Source organism: Thalassophryne amazonica, chromosome 16 (genome assembly GCF_902500255.1).
Source record: "Thalassophryne amazonica chromosome 16, fThaAma1.1, whole genome shotgun sequence".
Lineage (NCBI taxonomy): Eukaryota > Metazoa > Chordata > Actinopteri > Batrachoidiformes > Batrachoididae > Thalassophryne > Thalassophryne amazonica.
The window spans coordinates 65,312,045-65,327,486 of record NC_047118.1 but is presented as its reverse complement, the minus strand read 5'-3'; the positions used below and the strand labels follow the sequence as shown (position 1 = coordinate 65,327,486).

Sequence of the window (15,442 nt, the reverse complement as noted above, 5' to 3'; positions counted from 1 at the left end):
ATGTTGATATACTGACAGCATAAGCACAGTTACAAACTACAAAAACAACAGCGAATGTTGCCTTTTGCCTGTAATTCCTTTTTTTGTATTTAATTTTTTAACACTCATCAACACATTTACAATGATCACGAAGGCTTCTGCTTCAAAGAGGATGCTGCAGTTTGTGCTGGATGAAAACCAGCTGCTGTCCCATTTATTCCATAAAGATAGCGAGTAGACGCAAATGCTCCAAAGGTCACATTTGAATGTTTGACCTTTGTAGGAGAAGGTGCAAAATCCTCCAAATGAATAATTTGATAATTATGTTAATTGCTTGCATGAGTACATCTGGAGTATTCAAAGCCCCACAATTTAATAAAAATCATCAATTTATTTCTGTATAAAGATTTCTTCCCATGTATATCATTTTAATTGAATTTATCTATTTTAAACACATTTTACATTTATTTATGCCCTATTTCATTTTATTTTTAATTTAACAACTTCTTTATTGATTTACACCTCTGCTTAAAGCCACAAGTTGTCACTCATGGCTGGGGGCTGCCCATTCAATTTTAACAATCACTCACAGATATATTATCCAGGGGTGCAAGTATGTTGCACCAGTGCGTTCTACAATGTATTCCAATTACATAAAATATACAGCATTGTGCAACTAATAAAAATGACTAAATGTCTAATTTGCATAAATAAAACAAAAGTAAAATGTTTGTTCACTTTCACTTTTAAAAATGCATAATTTCTTTTTGATGATTTCTTGCAGCATATAAGAAAATTAGCTGTTTTTAATCAGGATTTTACAGTCGTGATTATCAGCAACTGTCTTTGTGATGTCATATAGCAGGCAGCACACCTACAAAAGGCTTCAAATCATATATTTATTTAAAAATGTGGTTTGTAGCATAACCGATTGGCTTCTTCATCAAACAGAAAACAATCGGCACTTTGATTTTATTAAGAACAGGAATGTTTACACATTTCAAATCACATTTCTGTTGAATTCCAAACAAAAAACAAACACAAAACATGAATCACCTTTTCTCATTGCATTTGGATCAAAAATTCTACAGTGCTTAAATAATTGCACAGTGCTGTATAATATATATTTTAATTCAGTTATTGTGTTACTTTGAATACCTCATAGGCAAGATTTGAAAGGAGCTGAAGAATTTAAAAGTGTGAATGGAAAAAAAAAAAACCTTAATATAATATGTGTCTGTGTGTTACAGCAAGCAAACTGGGCTGTTTCAGCTTAATGCCGCTGAGAGCCTTTGTTAGTAAATCAGATTGGTTTGTGGAAGCCCAGTCGAGATCCACAAACAATCCTAACAAGTTAAGTCAGTGTGATGCAAGCAGCACGCGCTAGCAGAGAGGAGAGCGAGCAGGCAGAAGAGCTACCTTCAGGCTGTGGATATTTAACTGGCAGGCCTACAAAAGACAAGAAACTCACTCATTAGTACAGTCACACAACAGCTCATATGGTGACAAAAAAGGAAGAAAACATGTGGACACAGACTCAGTGAGTTTAAATCATTAAGTATGTAACCATGACTCCACTGAGGAAAAAAATTCTCTTTACATCTTCATCTCTATGGCAACTACACAGTTGCATCAAGACACGCGCCTCAGGGCAAAGTTCAGTTCAGTATTTTGCAGAGATACAGTAAAGAAAAAAAAAACAGCAACAGTGTTACATGAGCTGCTAGTTATCCTCAGAATTAATATGTTTGCATTCACACACATGCAGCTTTGATCTTCAGTTAAAACATAAGCTGGCTTTCTTTTTACATTTCTTTGCTTGAGTCTCATTTGCAAATTTTCATGTATTTTGTGTTGCACTGTCAACAACTCAAACCGGAGTTCAAATGCATGATAATCATGTGGAACTGCGTGATTTATTTCAGACACACGTCTATGCCAGACTGCAGAAAAACAGAGTGACAGATACTATAAATGCTTCCTCAAAACTAGCAGGCACTCAGAGAGCACACACCTCTGCCAAAGCCACATATTCCCCATGAGCAAAATATTTACTTTCACTTGCATTTATCATCAATCATCAAGCTTTGTTTCCAAAGAATTTTTCTACGTTATATGTTCAGAAAATTTCATCAAAATCCATTAAAAAATAACATCTTTCTGGATCCCGGATCCAGAATATGCTTCAGATTGACTTATTGCATAAATTATTTCCTAGGACATTATCCAGCTTGCTCACAAAATTTTTTAAATCAAAGATCCTTTTTAATATAATTTTTAGTTAAATTTTCTTCAATGCTTAAAACATGTTCTGGATCCTGCATTCAAAATATGTTCTTGAACAATTTGACACAACAATACCACAGTTTGTTGAGCTAGATGTTGCTTTGTGCCAAACATTGTTCTGGATCTCAGATCCAGAATATAGGACCGACCAAAAAAAAAAAAAAAAAAGGCAGTGAAACATTATTTCCTTGGTGGAGGTAATTAGATTTTATTTTTCTTTTGCACACTAAATAACTCACAATACAATACTTCCAACTCAAGAGCCTCTTAACATAAATCATTTCTGTATCTTGCAAGCTTGTCATTAAAAATGTCTTTAAAATATACAATACTCAGTTGTTCTGGAGATGACAGATACTGTTAAGGTTCAGGTTCAGATTTTCATCCCATTTTTTCTGCTTTGGCACCTTAGTTTAAACTTTCTGACATTAATACTCACAAGTCTTACTTTGGCTTCTATGCTCCTCTATATCATGCTCCTTTTCTTACACAGCATCAGAGACATGCTCCTTTTTGTTCAGTCTCTCTGTGCAGTTTGTATTTTTGATGTGAAACTTTTTACACCTTGACTCCGAGTCTGAATCCTGCATGTGAGCATTATTGGAAGCTCTACTGTAAGTATATTCACAAAAACAAAACCTAAGAGCTTCAGAAACATCTCTATTTCTCTTTGAAAATCCTGTTAAAGGAGGCGATTTAGTTTCATGCCAAGAGAAAGCAATATCCCCTCCGGCACACATCGTGAACACCACAAGAAGATGAGGTTACCATAGTGACAGGGGAGTGGAACAAAATGATTACGTGCATTTTATTCTATTGACTGTCCTCACCTCAAACTTCTCTCGAAGCTCCAGGTCCACACTGTCCTCCTCAGGAATGGGCACACTGTAATACTCACCCTCTTCTTGGTTCAGCAGCTTATACCTGAGAGATCAATAAATAAATATGATACACTTCCCATAACAAATAAGCACTTTCATCTTTCAAGCGCTCCGTCATAAAAAATCCATTAATGCCTTCCTCGACACCCACATGGTTATAAATCATTAAATCTCTGCACCACTTTGCTCATACTGTGAAGTTGTTTTCATACTGTGAAATCTGAGAAAAAAAATCTATTATTCTCGTGACATGACTGTTGTATTGAAGGACTTGTTGGCTAAAGTTTGTGAACTCCTACAGAGTGCAGCTATATCTGACGCACTAGCTGCACTGACTCTCTGTGGATTTGAGACCTCCCCCTTTGTGAGACAATTACATACTTAAACAATCAAGAAATCAAATCAGATAATCAGTTTAAAAAACTATGCCAGGGCACTATACAGTATATAACCCAGTCAATGATCACTGTTAGATACATACATATATACATACAAGGGGAGGTTGACAGCAAAATGACCCATATTGTAATTTAAATTTTACTGTTTGTAGTACGGTGGATGGTTTGCCAGAATCCCATACAGTAGTATTCAGAATAATAGTAGTGCTATGTGACTAAAAAGATTAATCCAGGTTTTGAGTATATTTCTTATTGTTATATGGGAAACAAGGTACCAGTAGATTCAGTAGATTCTCACAAATCCAACAAGACCAAGCATTCATGATATGCACACTCTTAAGGCTATGAAATTGGGCTATTACTAAAAAAAAGTAGAAAAGGGGGTGTTCACAATAACAGTAGTGTGGCATTCAGTCAATGAGTTCGTCAATTTTGTGGAACAAACAGGTGTAAATCAGGTGTCCCCTATTTAAGGATGAAGCCAGCACCTGTTGAACATGCTTTTCTCTTTGAAAGCCTGAGGAAAATGGGACATTCAAGACATTGTTCAGAAGAACAGCGTAGTTTGATTAAAAAGTTGATTGGAGAGGGGAAAACTTATATGCAGGTGCAAAAAAATTATAGGCTGTTCATCTACAATGATCTCCAATGCTTTAAAAATGGACAAAAACGAGACAAAGACGCATGGAAAAAATAGAAAACAACCATCAAAATGGATAGAAGAATAACCAGAATGGCAAAGGCTCACCCATTGATCAGTTCGAGGATGATCAAAGACAGTCTGGAGCTACCTGTAAGTGCTGTGACAGTTAGAAGATGCCTGTGTGAAGCTAATTTATTTGCAAGAATCCCCCACCAAGTCCCTCTGTTAAATAAAAGACGTGCAGAAGAGGTTACAATTTGCCATCAACTGGCCTAAAGAGAAATGGAGGAATATTTTGTGGACTGATAAGAGTAAAATTGTTCTTTTTGGGTCCAAGGGCCGCAGACAGTTTGTGAGACAACCCCAAAACACTGAATTCAAGCCACAGTTTACAGTGAAGACAGTGAAGCATGGTGGTGCAAGCATCATGATATGGGCATGTTTCTCCTACTATGGTGCTGGGCCTATTTTTCGCATACCAGGTATCATGGATCAGTTTGGATATGTCAAAATACTTGAAGAGGTCATGTTGCCTTATGCTGAAGAGGACATGCCCTTGAAATGGGTGTTTCAACAAGAAAATGACCCCAAGCACACTAGTAAACAAGCAAAATCTTAGTTCCACACCACCAAAATTAATGTCTCGCAGATGTGAAGAAATCATGAAAAACTGTGGTTTTACAACTAAATACTAGTTTAGTGATTCACAGGATTGCTAAAAAAGCAGTTTGAAATAATAGTTTTGAGTTTGTAGCGTCAACAGTAGATGCTACTATTATTGTGAACACCCCCTTTTCTACTTTTTTTTACTAATAGCCCAATTTCATAGCCTTAAGAGTGTGCATATCATGAATGCTTGGTCTTGTTGGATTTGTGAGAATCTACTGAATCTACTGGTACCTTGTTTCCCATGTAACAGTAAGAAATATACTCAAAACCTGGATTAATCTTTTTAGTCACATAGCACTACTATTATTCTGAACCTTACTGTATATAGCCTGATCAATGCTAGATGCAAGATGCATACATTGATACATTTGTACAGAGGGGCGGATGACAGCAAAATTACCCATATTGTAATGATTAATACTGAAGAACTATGACAAATGCAGTCTTTTGCAACCACACATCTGAAAGTGCATCCAGAAAGTATTCACAATGCTTCACTTTTCCACAGTGGATGAAATTCATTTGTTTCTATACACAATACCCCATAATTACAATGTAAAAAAGTTTTTGTTTGAGATTTTTACAAATGTATTTAAAAACAATAATAACAAAGAAATCACACGTAAATAAGTATTCACAGCTCAGGAGCAACTTGTTTCCACTGATCATCCTTGAGATATTTCGACAGTTTAAGGCCCCATAAAAATGAGTTTATTAGTTTAGCTTCAAATTAGTTATCAACATTAGTTTATCATCCTTGACATCAGAAAAAAGTCATGAGGAAGGGCAGATTTTTTTTTTCGGTGCATCCTGATTCTACTGATCATTCTTGAGATGTTTCTACAGCTTAAGTGTAGTCCACCAGGGGTAAATTCAGTTGACTGGAAATGATTTGGAAAGTCACACACATGTCTACATATAAGGTCCCACAATTAACAATTAACAGGGCATGTCAGAGCACAAACCAAGCACAAACATCATAAAGTAACCACCTCAAATCCACTGGGACACTGGCACCACCACGTGGCAGTGTCTATATACTGCAGAATAAGCACCTAATGGTGTCACATACTCCTCTGTTCAGATACTATTTTGAGGAGATGGTTTTTAGGTTTGTAGCTGCAAGGTTTCTAATTTGTTCTATTTGTTACCTCTGCCAAGGAGGTTATGTTTTCGGTCGCATCCGTTTGTTTATTGGTTGTTGGTTTGTTAGCAGGATTACTCAAAAAATCCTCAACGGATTTCAATGAAATTTTTACCAGGGGTGTATCTTGGCCTACCTTAGAAGTCATTAAATTTTGGTAATGATCCGTAATTTTTTTAAGGATTCTTTATCATTGCAGGATAGGGCCAATTTCAACATTTTTGCATCTAACTTCATGAAGACGGGTCACAAAGGCTGACCAAAAATTAAGTTACGACACAACAATAATTTAGCATTTGTTTCTCCTCACTGAATAAACTTGTTATTAGAAAATACAAAAAAACTTGTGTAGTTCATGCATTTTCTATTTATAAATACATTTGCTGAAGATCTAAGGGTTTAACCCTCTGGGGCCAACGCCATCGTATATGATGGCTGAGACCAAGCTTTACTAAATTATAAATAACTTTTTAATGATATGAGATAGAAACTTACTTTTTTTTTTGGCTGAAAAGTTAACTCCGCGGACTTTCAAGCCACCGTCCACCATCTTTGTATTCCTCATAGAAGCTGTGTGATGACGTGAACAATGTGAGTGTCCAATCGGAATTGGTTCACCGTCACACGGTTTTCCAAAATCCAATCGTAGGGCAGATTCACCTCACGTGACACACCAAAGATTGTTTTTAGGAGTGATGTGTTACTAGTTGGCCCATTTGAATAGCCCTAGCTGCTCCAATGCACCCTGCGCCATTATGCACAGTGAAAGTAAAAGTGAGCAGACGGAGAGCCTCTCATACAATCTCACGTGCTCAAACAGTGTGCAAGTATCAGGATTGCTCCACTAGTTTTCCTGTGAATGTTACTGGATAAGCCTGTGGCAAGCTCTCTCACTCCAGTGTAAAGCACTGTTTACCATATCAATGGAGCAAGGGGGAGGGGCCACTCCACAAACTGAATGAGCCTCGAAGTGTGAATGTTGCTTTCACAGCAGGAGAGAACAAACACACAGTCAACTTCATAGTAGAAGTTTGTGATGTGACCTTTGTGTAATAGCAAACAGAAATTGCATTGAGATGAAGAGAAACACAACGCATAGACTATTTTGTATATATTGTTCAAAATGTGCATTTGTGTTTATTGTTTGAACCTTTTTGTTGTACAGTCTTTCACACAAGAGCCCAAATTACCTTTATAAAGTGTCAAAACAGTTGTTTATTATAGTTTGCTGTGTGTTTTGAATAAATGTGTGTGAAAAAATATTTTCCGCTTTACTTTTTCCTTTCTTATTTCTGATTGTAAACCTGTATTACACTTCTAAAATAAAACAATAGCATATATAGCGTGAAGGTACAGGTTGTCCTGAAAAAAGAGACATAAAACTTGATTGTGGGATGCAGGGAGAGCTGTTAACAGCAATAATAAACCATTTATGCCAGGCGAGTGAACTGTCCAAAAAATGCCCTCGGACCCCAGAGGGTTAACCACTGAATCTGAAACATTATGGTAGATGCGTGAAACGGCATGTAATAAGTCTCTTTGCTAAAGGGTATTCCATGTGACGTCAGTGACCCTATGGCCTTGGCAGAGGTTTGCGCTCTCTGAGTGCTTCTAGTTCTTAACTGTTTTTATTGTTCTGCATTTTGTTCTTGTTCTGCATTTTATTCTATTAAAAACAGATTGATTTAGTTTCTTGTGTGAGTGTATGTAAATGTGGAATTTGTGTGTGTGTATGTGGGTGAGTGGAGGAGGGGGCGCCATTAATAATCTTGCCTAGGGTGCGAAATTGGTTAGGGACTGTCCCCATCCAACCTGATGGAGCTTGAGAGGTGCTGCAAAGAGGAATGGGAAAACTACCCAAAGACAGGTGCACCAAGCTTGTAGGATCATATTCAAGAAGACTTGAAGCTGTAACTGCTGCCAAAGGTGCATCAACAAAGTATTGAGCAAAGCGTGTGAATAGTTATGTACATATGATTTCTTAGTATTTTATTTTTGATAAATTTGCAAAATTCCAAAAAAATATTTTTCATTTTGTCATTATGGGGTGTTGTGAGTAGAATTTTGATGGAAAAAATGAATTAACTCCATTTTGGAATAAGGATGTAACATAAAAAAATGTGGAAAAGGTGAAGTGCTGTGAATACTTTCCGAATGCACTGTAGTAGGGTGGTTGAAAAGGTCCCCAAGCAGTTTATGATGTCATTATGACATCATCAAGTGTGGGAAAGGTTTACATACTTTTTCCAAAAATGACACATTTTTGATCCAATTTTTCGGCCTGAAGGAAGTGAGATTTTTAAATTTTTAAATAAAGTTTTGATTTAATGCTGGTTAAGTGTTGTATTAGTGTTAATATTAGGTGATGTAAACTGAATATTGACTTTAGTCTTTTTAACATTTTATAATCCTTAATAAATGAGTTTTATTTGCAGAAAGTTAAAAAAGTAAAGCCCCCGTCACACATAGCAAGAATGTGCAGGAACCAGCCCAACACGGCAAGTATTGCCATAATCCAACGCAGTCGGGAGGAAAAGAGGCGTGGTAAGCAATGTCAGAACGCATGTAGACAACAGTTAGATGACACAGACTGCTGTCAGATGGCCATAAAAGGTGCTGAAGACTGCCCGATGTCCAAACATCTGGATGGCAAACACGGGACCACAGTGGGAGGCAGCACTGTTCCTCATGCTCACATACGCGAGTGCATGAGTGGGGCTGAAATTATCACTCAGCTGTGTGTCTCTCTGTGTGTGTATGTGTATGCATAACGCTGCATGAGCCACTAAGCATGCGCGCGGGCTGCTGGACAGCTTCGCTGAAAGTTTGCTGGCAGTGAAGCAGTCCTATATATATATATATATATATATATATATATATATATATATATATATATATATATATATATATATATATATATATATATATATATATATATATATATATGAGGTCTGTTAGAAAAGTATCCGACCTTTTTATTTTTTCAAAAACTATGGATTTGAATCATGTGTGCTTGCATCAGCCAAGCTTGAACCTTCGTGCGCATGCGTGAGTTTTTTCACGCTTGTCGGATGCGTCATTCGCCTGTGGGCAGGCTTTGAGTGAGCACTGGTCCAGCCCCCTCGTCGGATTTTCATTGTCAGGGAAATGGCTGAGCGAAATTTTTTCAGAAACTGTGTGAGACAGCCAGGTGGAAACCATTCGGAAAATTCAGATGGCTTTCGGTGAAGATTCTATCGATGTCACACAGATTAAGGAGGATTACAACCGGATTAAAGACGGCCAACAGCGGCGGAGAGCGCGCCGTGCTTCGAGCAGCCATCGACAGGCTGAAACGACCAGATCATTTCCAAAGTGAAGGCTGTATTGATCCGGGATGTCGTGTAACTACCAGAGAAATTGCAGAAAATATGGACATCAGCACTCTTGCGGCACATTCCACTGTTACAGGAGATTTTGTAATGAAAGACGTGCAGAGGAATTTGCGCGTAGGGACGGAGCCGCTCATGGTGCATAACAAAAAACACCTCCGTGATGGAAGTCTCACAGGACATGTTGTGGCATGCCCAGCTGTTACACAATTTCTCGGATACTCAATCGACTGAAAAGCCACCGAAAGCCGTCTGAATCTTCCGAATGGTTTCCAACACGGAGGTGTTTTTTGTTGTGCGCTATGAGCGGTTCCGTCCCGACGCACGAATTTCTCCGCACGTCTTTCATTACAAAATCTCCTGTAACAGTGGAATGTGCCGCAAAAGTGCTGATGTCCACATTTTCTGCGATTTCTCTGGTAGTCACACGACGTCCCGGATCAACACAGCCTTCACTTTGGAAATGATCTGGTCGTTTCAGCCTGTCGATGGCCGCTCGAAGCGCGGCGCGCTCTCCGCCCCTGTGGGCCATCTTTAATCCGGTTGTAATCCTCCTTAATCTGTGTGACGTCGATAGAATCTTCACCAAAAGCCATCTGAATTTTCCGAATGGTTTCCACCTGGCTGTCTCACACAGTTTCTGAAAAAAGTTTCATGGAGCAAAGCGGCAGTCGCTCAGCCATTTCCCTGACAATGAAAATCCGACGGGGGGGTGGACCAGTGCTCACTCAAAGCCTGCCCACAGGCGAATGACGCAACCGACAGGCGTGAAAAACTCACACATGCGCACGAAGGTTCAAGCTTGGCTGAAGCAAGCACACATGATTCAAATCCATATAGTTTTTGAAAAAAATAAAAAGGTCGGAAACTTTTCTAACAGACCTCGTATATATATATATATATATATATATATATATATATATATATATATATATATATATATATATATATATATATATATATATACACACACACACACACACACACACACATCACTGATCCTTCCATAGTGTGCGTCCACACATTTGATATAAAAGCTTTTGTGTCGAAGTAGAAACAGGCAAAAGTCTACACAGTCACATTCTTTACAATATAAACGTACATTCCAGCACGGCTTTTGTGATGATATGTCAGAGTACACTTTACAACAGTGATTAATTTCCACTGATACTCAGCACAGAATGTGGCTCCACTGAGAATTCAGCACCATGGACAGCTTCAATGAGAAAGTGGCAGTAATAAACAAGAACGGTGTGCTTTCAGTGTAACATATTGCATTATTTTCCATTAAATTTATTGACTGATCCAATATGGTGAATGTTTCTGGTAACATTTGAGTCATTTGTTCCATCAGGTAGATTCTCTGTGCTTTTCTCTTGCTGTATTTCTGCTTCGGATTGATACTTAACTTGCATGTATGAGTGAGTGTGTGTGTGTGTGTGGGGGGTTCTGTAAGCAAAATTGTGACCTAAAGGACGCTGATTCAGACTGTGCAATGGAGGAGATGTGTATGTATCACCCTCATTCTTACAACTGAGATGCCCTTAAGTAAGGCCCGTTATCTTATCTCCATCAGTGCAGCTGCCTAGATAACCAAAATGTTAAGGCGTGAATGCTTGCGTCTGTGCAGACAGTACATGTGAAAAACAGGGTGGAACTGCCCTGAATAATCAGAAATTATATTCTGATTTATTGTACTTTGCTTGCATTTCCTCCTTTATTCTGGAAATGACACAACACCTGGAAATATGCATGTGGTCAACACATCCTTCACCTTTTCCCGCTTTCCTCAGGAGCCACAGCAGATCTGAAATGGATCTGCATTAAAGCCCCAAAATCTCCCCTAATGGTCTGCAAATGTAATGCGAGTCATGTCATGAATAGATGTCCCATGTGGAAAAAAAACAATGCACTGTGAAGAGGAAGATCCCATATAGTAAGTCATACTGGAGTATAAGTTGCACTTTTTTTTGTGAAAGTGTAAGTCACTACTAACACTGCATTTCCCAATGTAGGCTGTGAACACACACACACACACACACACACACACACACACACACACACACACACACACACACACACACACACACACACACACACACACACACACACACACACACACACACACACACACATATCAATTCTGGAAGCATATATCGGTGCTGCGCTTTGCTGCATCCACAATGCCACGTAACCACCTTAGGTCCAATCCCACATCTAAAAAGGTAACCATTAATCTGTCTTTATTGAGATAATGACTCCAGGATGTGTTTTTGTAGTCCTTTAGTTTGCTCCACAGCTGAGTATGCTTTTAACATTACAAATCTTAATAAACATCCGCATCTGGCATGCATGTTGCTCCATGGCAGAGGAATGTATTCTATTGGGTGCCACACTGGATGAGACTGCTCTAAAATCTATATGTGTACAGCACTTTGTGAATTATTGTTATAAATAGAGATGGGCTTTGGCCCTGCAGATTACTGACCATCCACATGTTGAAGCTTTGATCAGCTCAGACACACCAAATGACATGGAGCCCATGAAGTCATTCCGAGTGGTTCTGTCCCAGTCCCAAATCTCGATGGACAGACGGCGATCCTTGTCCGATGCTTTTAGCTTACTGTGCACACACAAATGCGCATGAGAAGAAAGAATTATCCATGGATTATCTACAGATTGTTTGCCTGTTAGTGCATAAAATTTGTTTTACACACACACAGACACACACACACACACACACACACACACACACACACACACACACACACACACACACACACACACACACACACACACACACACACACACACACACACACACACACGTATGTATAAGTATGTAAATTGTAACACGCATGATAACTGACTTACAAGTAAAATGACTCATTCCAGCAGGGGTTGAGAGAGGAACGGATGGTTCTGGTCTTCTGTTTGGTCTCATTTTTTGGATCTGGGATGAGTTTGAGTTTAACATAAGGGTCTGACAATCCATTTGGATCCATCGGAATGAGGTTTCTGGCTTCGCCCACTGCAGGAAGACAGGGACAGAAAATGTAAAGATGTGTGTTTGAGTCCTCAGTCAATTTAATAGATACATGACTCCACAACATTACAGCAGTGGCAGAAAGATAAAATAAAAGAAAAACGGTAACACGTGCTACTATGGCTCATTAGCCAAATAATCAATCTGCCTCCATCATAAAAATGAGCTCAAAAATTAAGATCAGAAAGCAATTTTTAAGCAAAAATTGTACATTTTTAAAACATATATGCAAAGGTGGAACATTTTTAGTCAGCACAGAAACCTGGATGGTATTTTTTTCTGTGTAATATTTTAGACAAAATAATAGTGAGAAGGAGGAATGGAGAGAAGAATGTGCATCTTTTTTGTAATTCATTTATATTTACCTATTTATTTATTTAGTGTCATCCAGTGGTGAGATTGTAGATTGCATTATGCTGTCACCAGCCACAATATTGTTTCCTTCACTTTTTTTTTCTTCTTTGGTGATGGGAAGTCATGCTTCCTTGCCTTCTCTTGAGATGAGCAACATGTATGAGCATATATATCTTCCTGTTAAAAGGGAGTTTTTCCTTCCCACTGTCGCCAAGTGCTTGCTCACAGGGGTCATTTTAACCGTTTGGGTTTTTCTGTAATTATTGTATGGCTTTTGCCTTACAATATAAAGTGCCTTAGGGGCAACTGTTTGTTGTGATTTGGCGCTATATAAATAAAATTGATTTGATTTGATATATGTCAGGCAGCACGGTGGCTTAGTGGTTAGCACTGTTGCCTCACAGCGAGAAGGTCGTGGGTTCAATTCCCGTGGCCTTTCTGTGTGGAGTTTGCATGTTCTCCCCGTGTTTGCGTGGGTTTCCTCCGGGTGCTCCGGTTTCTTCCCACATCCAAAGACATGCGGGTTAGGTGGACTGGAATCTTTAAATTGTCCGTAGGTGTGTGTGTGGGTGTGTCTGTGTTTGTTTGTCTGTATGTGGCCCTGCGACAGACTGGCGTCCTGTCCTGGGTGTACCCCGCCTCACGCCCTATGACTGCTGGGATAGGCTCCAGCCCCCCGCGACCCTTAATTGGACTAAGCAGTAGAAGATGAATGAATGAATGAATATGTCAGAAACCAGACAATTTAATCCCCATGCAGAGAGCAGAGTGTTGAGGAGTTAGACTTTCATTCAATAAGGGATAAAACCAAAAATCAACAAAATCTTATTGGAAACTCTTCAGATTCATAGTGGAGAGTGCTGTGAGTATAAGAGCAAAAATTCAGAAAAAACAAACTCAGTAGTAATGCATAATAATGGAAGCAGAGGTCACTGTGAGTTTATAACAAAAGTTCACCTCACAAGGAAAAAACCTCAATACTCAGTGGGGTTAAAGGCAACGCTGTTCAAAAATGCGATGACTAGCTTGACTGAAATGGTCAAGAAAAAAGGCAGACAAAATAGCTCTTCTTGACCCACAAAAATCACTCAGGTTGCAAAACAGAGGAGCTGCCGGCAAGGTAAACAAAGTGGCATGAAATGGCACGCACAAGCACCAGCTGTGCACATGCCAACTGTGACAACATAAGCACAAAAACGAGGGTTCTCAAACTCTTGTTCTTCAGTCAGGCAGCCGTGCAGCAAAATGCAAAAGAGCAGATGTGAAGCGACGAAACAGAAACAGAAGGAAATGCACGAACAAATCTTTTTAAAATGAGGAATTAAAGTACAGAGGCAAGTGTAGCCATTAAGTGAAAAATGACAAAACAATAACCATTTCCCCTCTGAGTAATACAAAGAAAAACTAATTCATGTTCATGTGCCGTTGATGTTCTCTCAGGTTCTTGCAGTAGATGGCAGTGCAGGTCTGTCATTCAGCGATTCACGAGTTTTTCCTCTTCCTGAATATGTTGGTTCATCATTACAGTTCATTCCATATCCCAGTTCTTAGCTACAGTAAGTAATCCCCTCACTATCTTTTTGTCTCTCACTTGCCCACAAGCCTACACACACTGACACTGTTACACAAAGTCTCTCTTGCACACATTCACACACTAAACTATGAGGAGCTCAAGGAAAATCACAGAATCCCACGTTATCATCTGAACTCTTTCCTCAGTTCACTGTGACAGTGGTAGAGGCATCAGTCACTGCCATGGCAACGCTGGCATCAAAACTCACCAAAGCCACTTCAACAGGGTGGTAAACACATTAATTATGTGGAGGGAAACAAACTGTGCTGTGTCTTTGTGAAGACACCCCCCCCCCCCCAAAAAAACCCCCAATGCATTCTGTATCCCAAGAGAACAACAAGCCTTCAACGCCAGCACACTGTTGAAATCAAATCCTAAATTTCAAACAGTTTTTGAAGACCTTTGAAAAAGTGACATTAATCTTAGATATCCTCATTTTGAAAAACAGTCTGTACTTGAGAATTACAAAAGTCACAAAGGGTCCTCACAAAGATGTAAATAAGTGTACACACACAGACACACAAACACACCATCATCATCATCATCATCAGCAGCAGCAGCAGCAGCAGCAGCAGCAGCAGTGATCAAGGACCCATCGCTGCTGTCTGTTGTTGCTTAGATACAAGAGCTGCTTGCTTTTTGTATCCTGCCCTCGTCTTCTTTACGAGGTACCAACAAAGTCTGTCAGGGTGTTTTTTTATATGCACGTTATTAAAAGAATCACTACACTCGATAATATTTTCTTTTTATATCAGCAGAGATGTTGCAATATACAGTTTGTCACTGTAGCTTTGCTGACAAGGACACATTTCTGTGCACTTGCCTGAAATCTGAGTTTCTCACACCACAGGCCAATCACAGGGAGACATGGGAGGGGCTTGAAGAGCAAACATTGTTTCACTATGCCAAAGAAAATGGAAGTTATTGGGGCTGGTGCATATACACACCATGATATAAGTAGTGTATATATCATCATATATATATATATATATATATATATAAACACACACACACACACACAAATATACATACAAGTCTATGTCATGGTGTTTTTGACCACCTATAACTTCATCATATGACTTCATTGGGATGTCATATA

General features: G+C 38.9%; 1 protein-coding gene across 3 annotated transcripts in view; it reads right to left on the bottom strand.

Annotated features, from left to right (window-relative positions):
• si:ch73-374l24.1 (protein kinase C alpha type) overlaps positions 1–15,442 on the bottom strand; it is a 520,295-nt gene that overhangs the window by 52,813 nt on the left and 452,040 nt on the right. For 2 of the 3 annotated variants that reach the window (XM_034189672.1, XM_034189671.1), the window contains 4 exons: positions 12,245–12,401; positions 11,860–11,994; positions 3,096–3,189; positions 1,399–1,428 (listed from right to left, as the gene is read on the bottom strand). In XM_034189672.1, coding sequence (XP_034045563.1) covers positions 1,399–1,428; positions 3,096–3,189; positions 11,860–11,994; positions 12,245–12,401 — 416 coding nt within the window. The remainder of the gene's footprint in view (positions 1–1,398; positions 1,429–3,095; positions 3,190–11,859; positions 11,995–12,244; positions 12,402–15,442) is intronic. The other variant, XM_034189673.1, reaches the window with a different exon arrangement.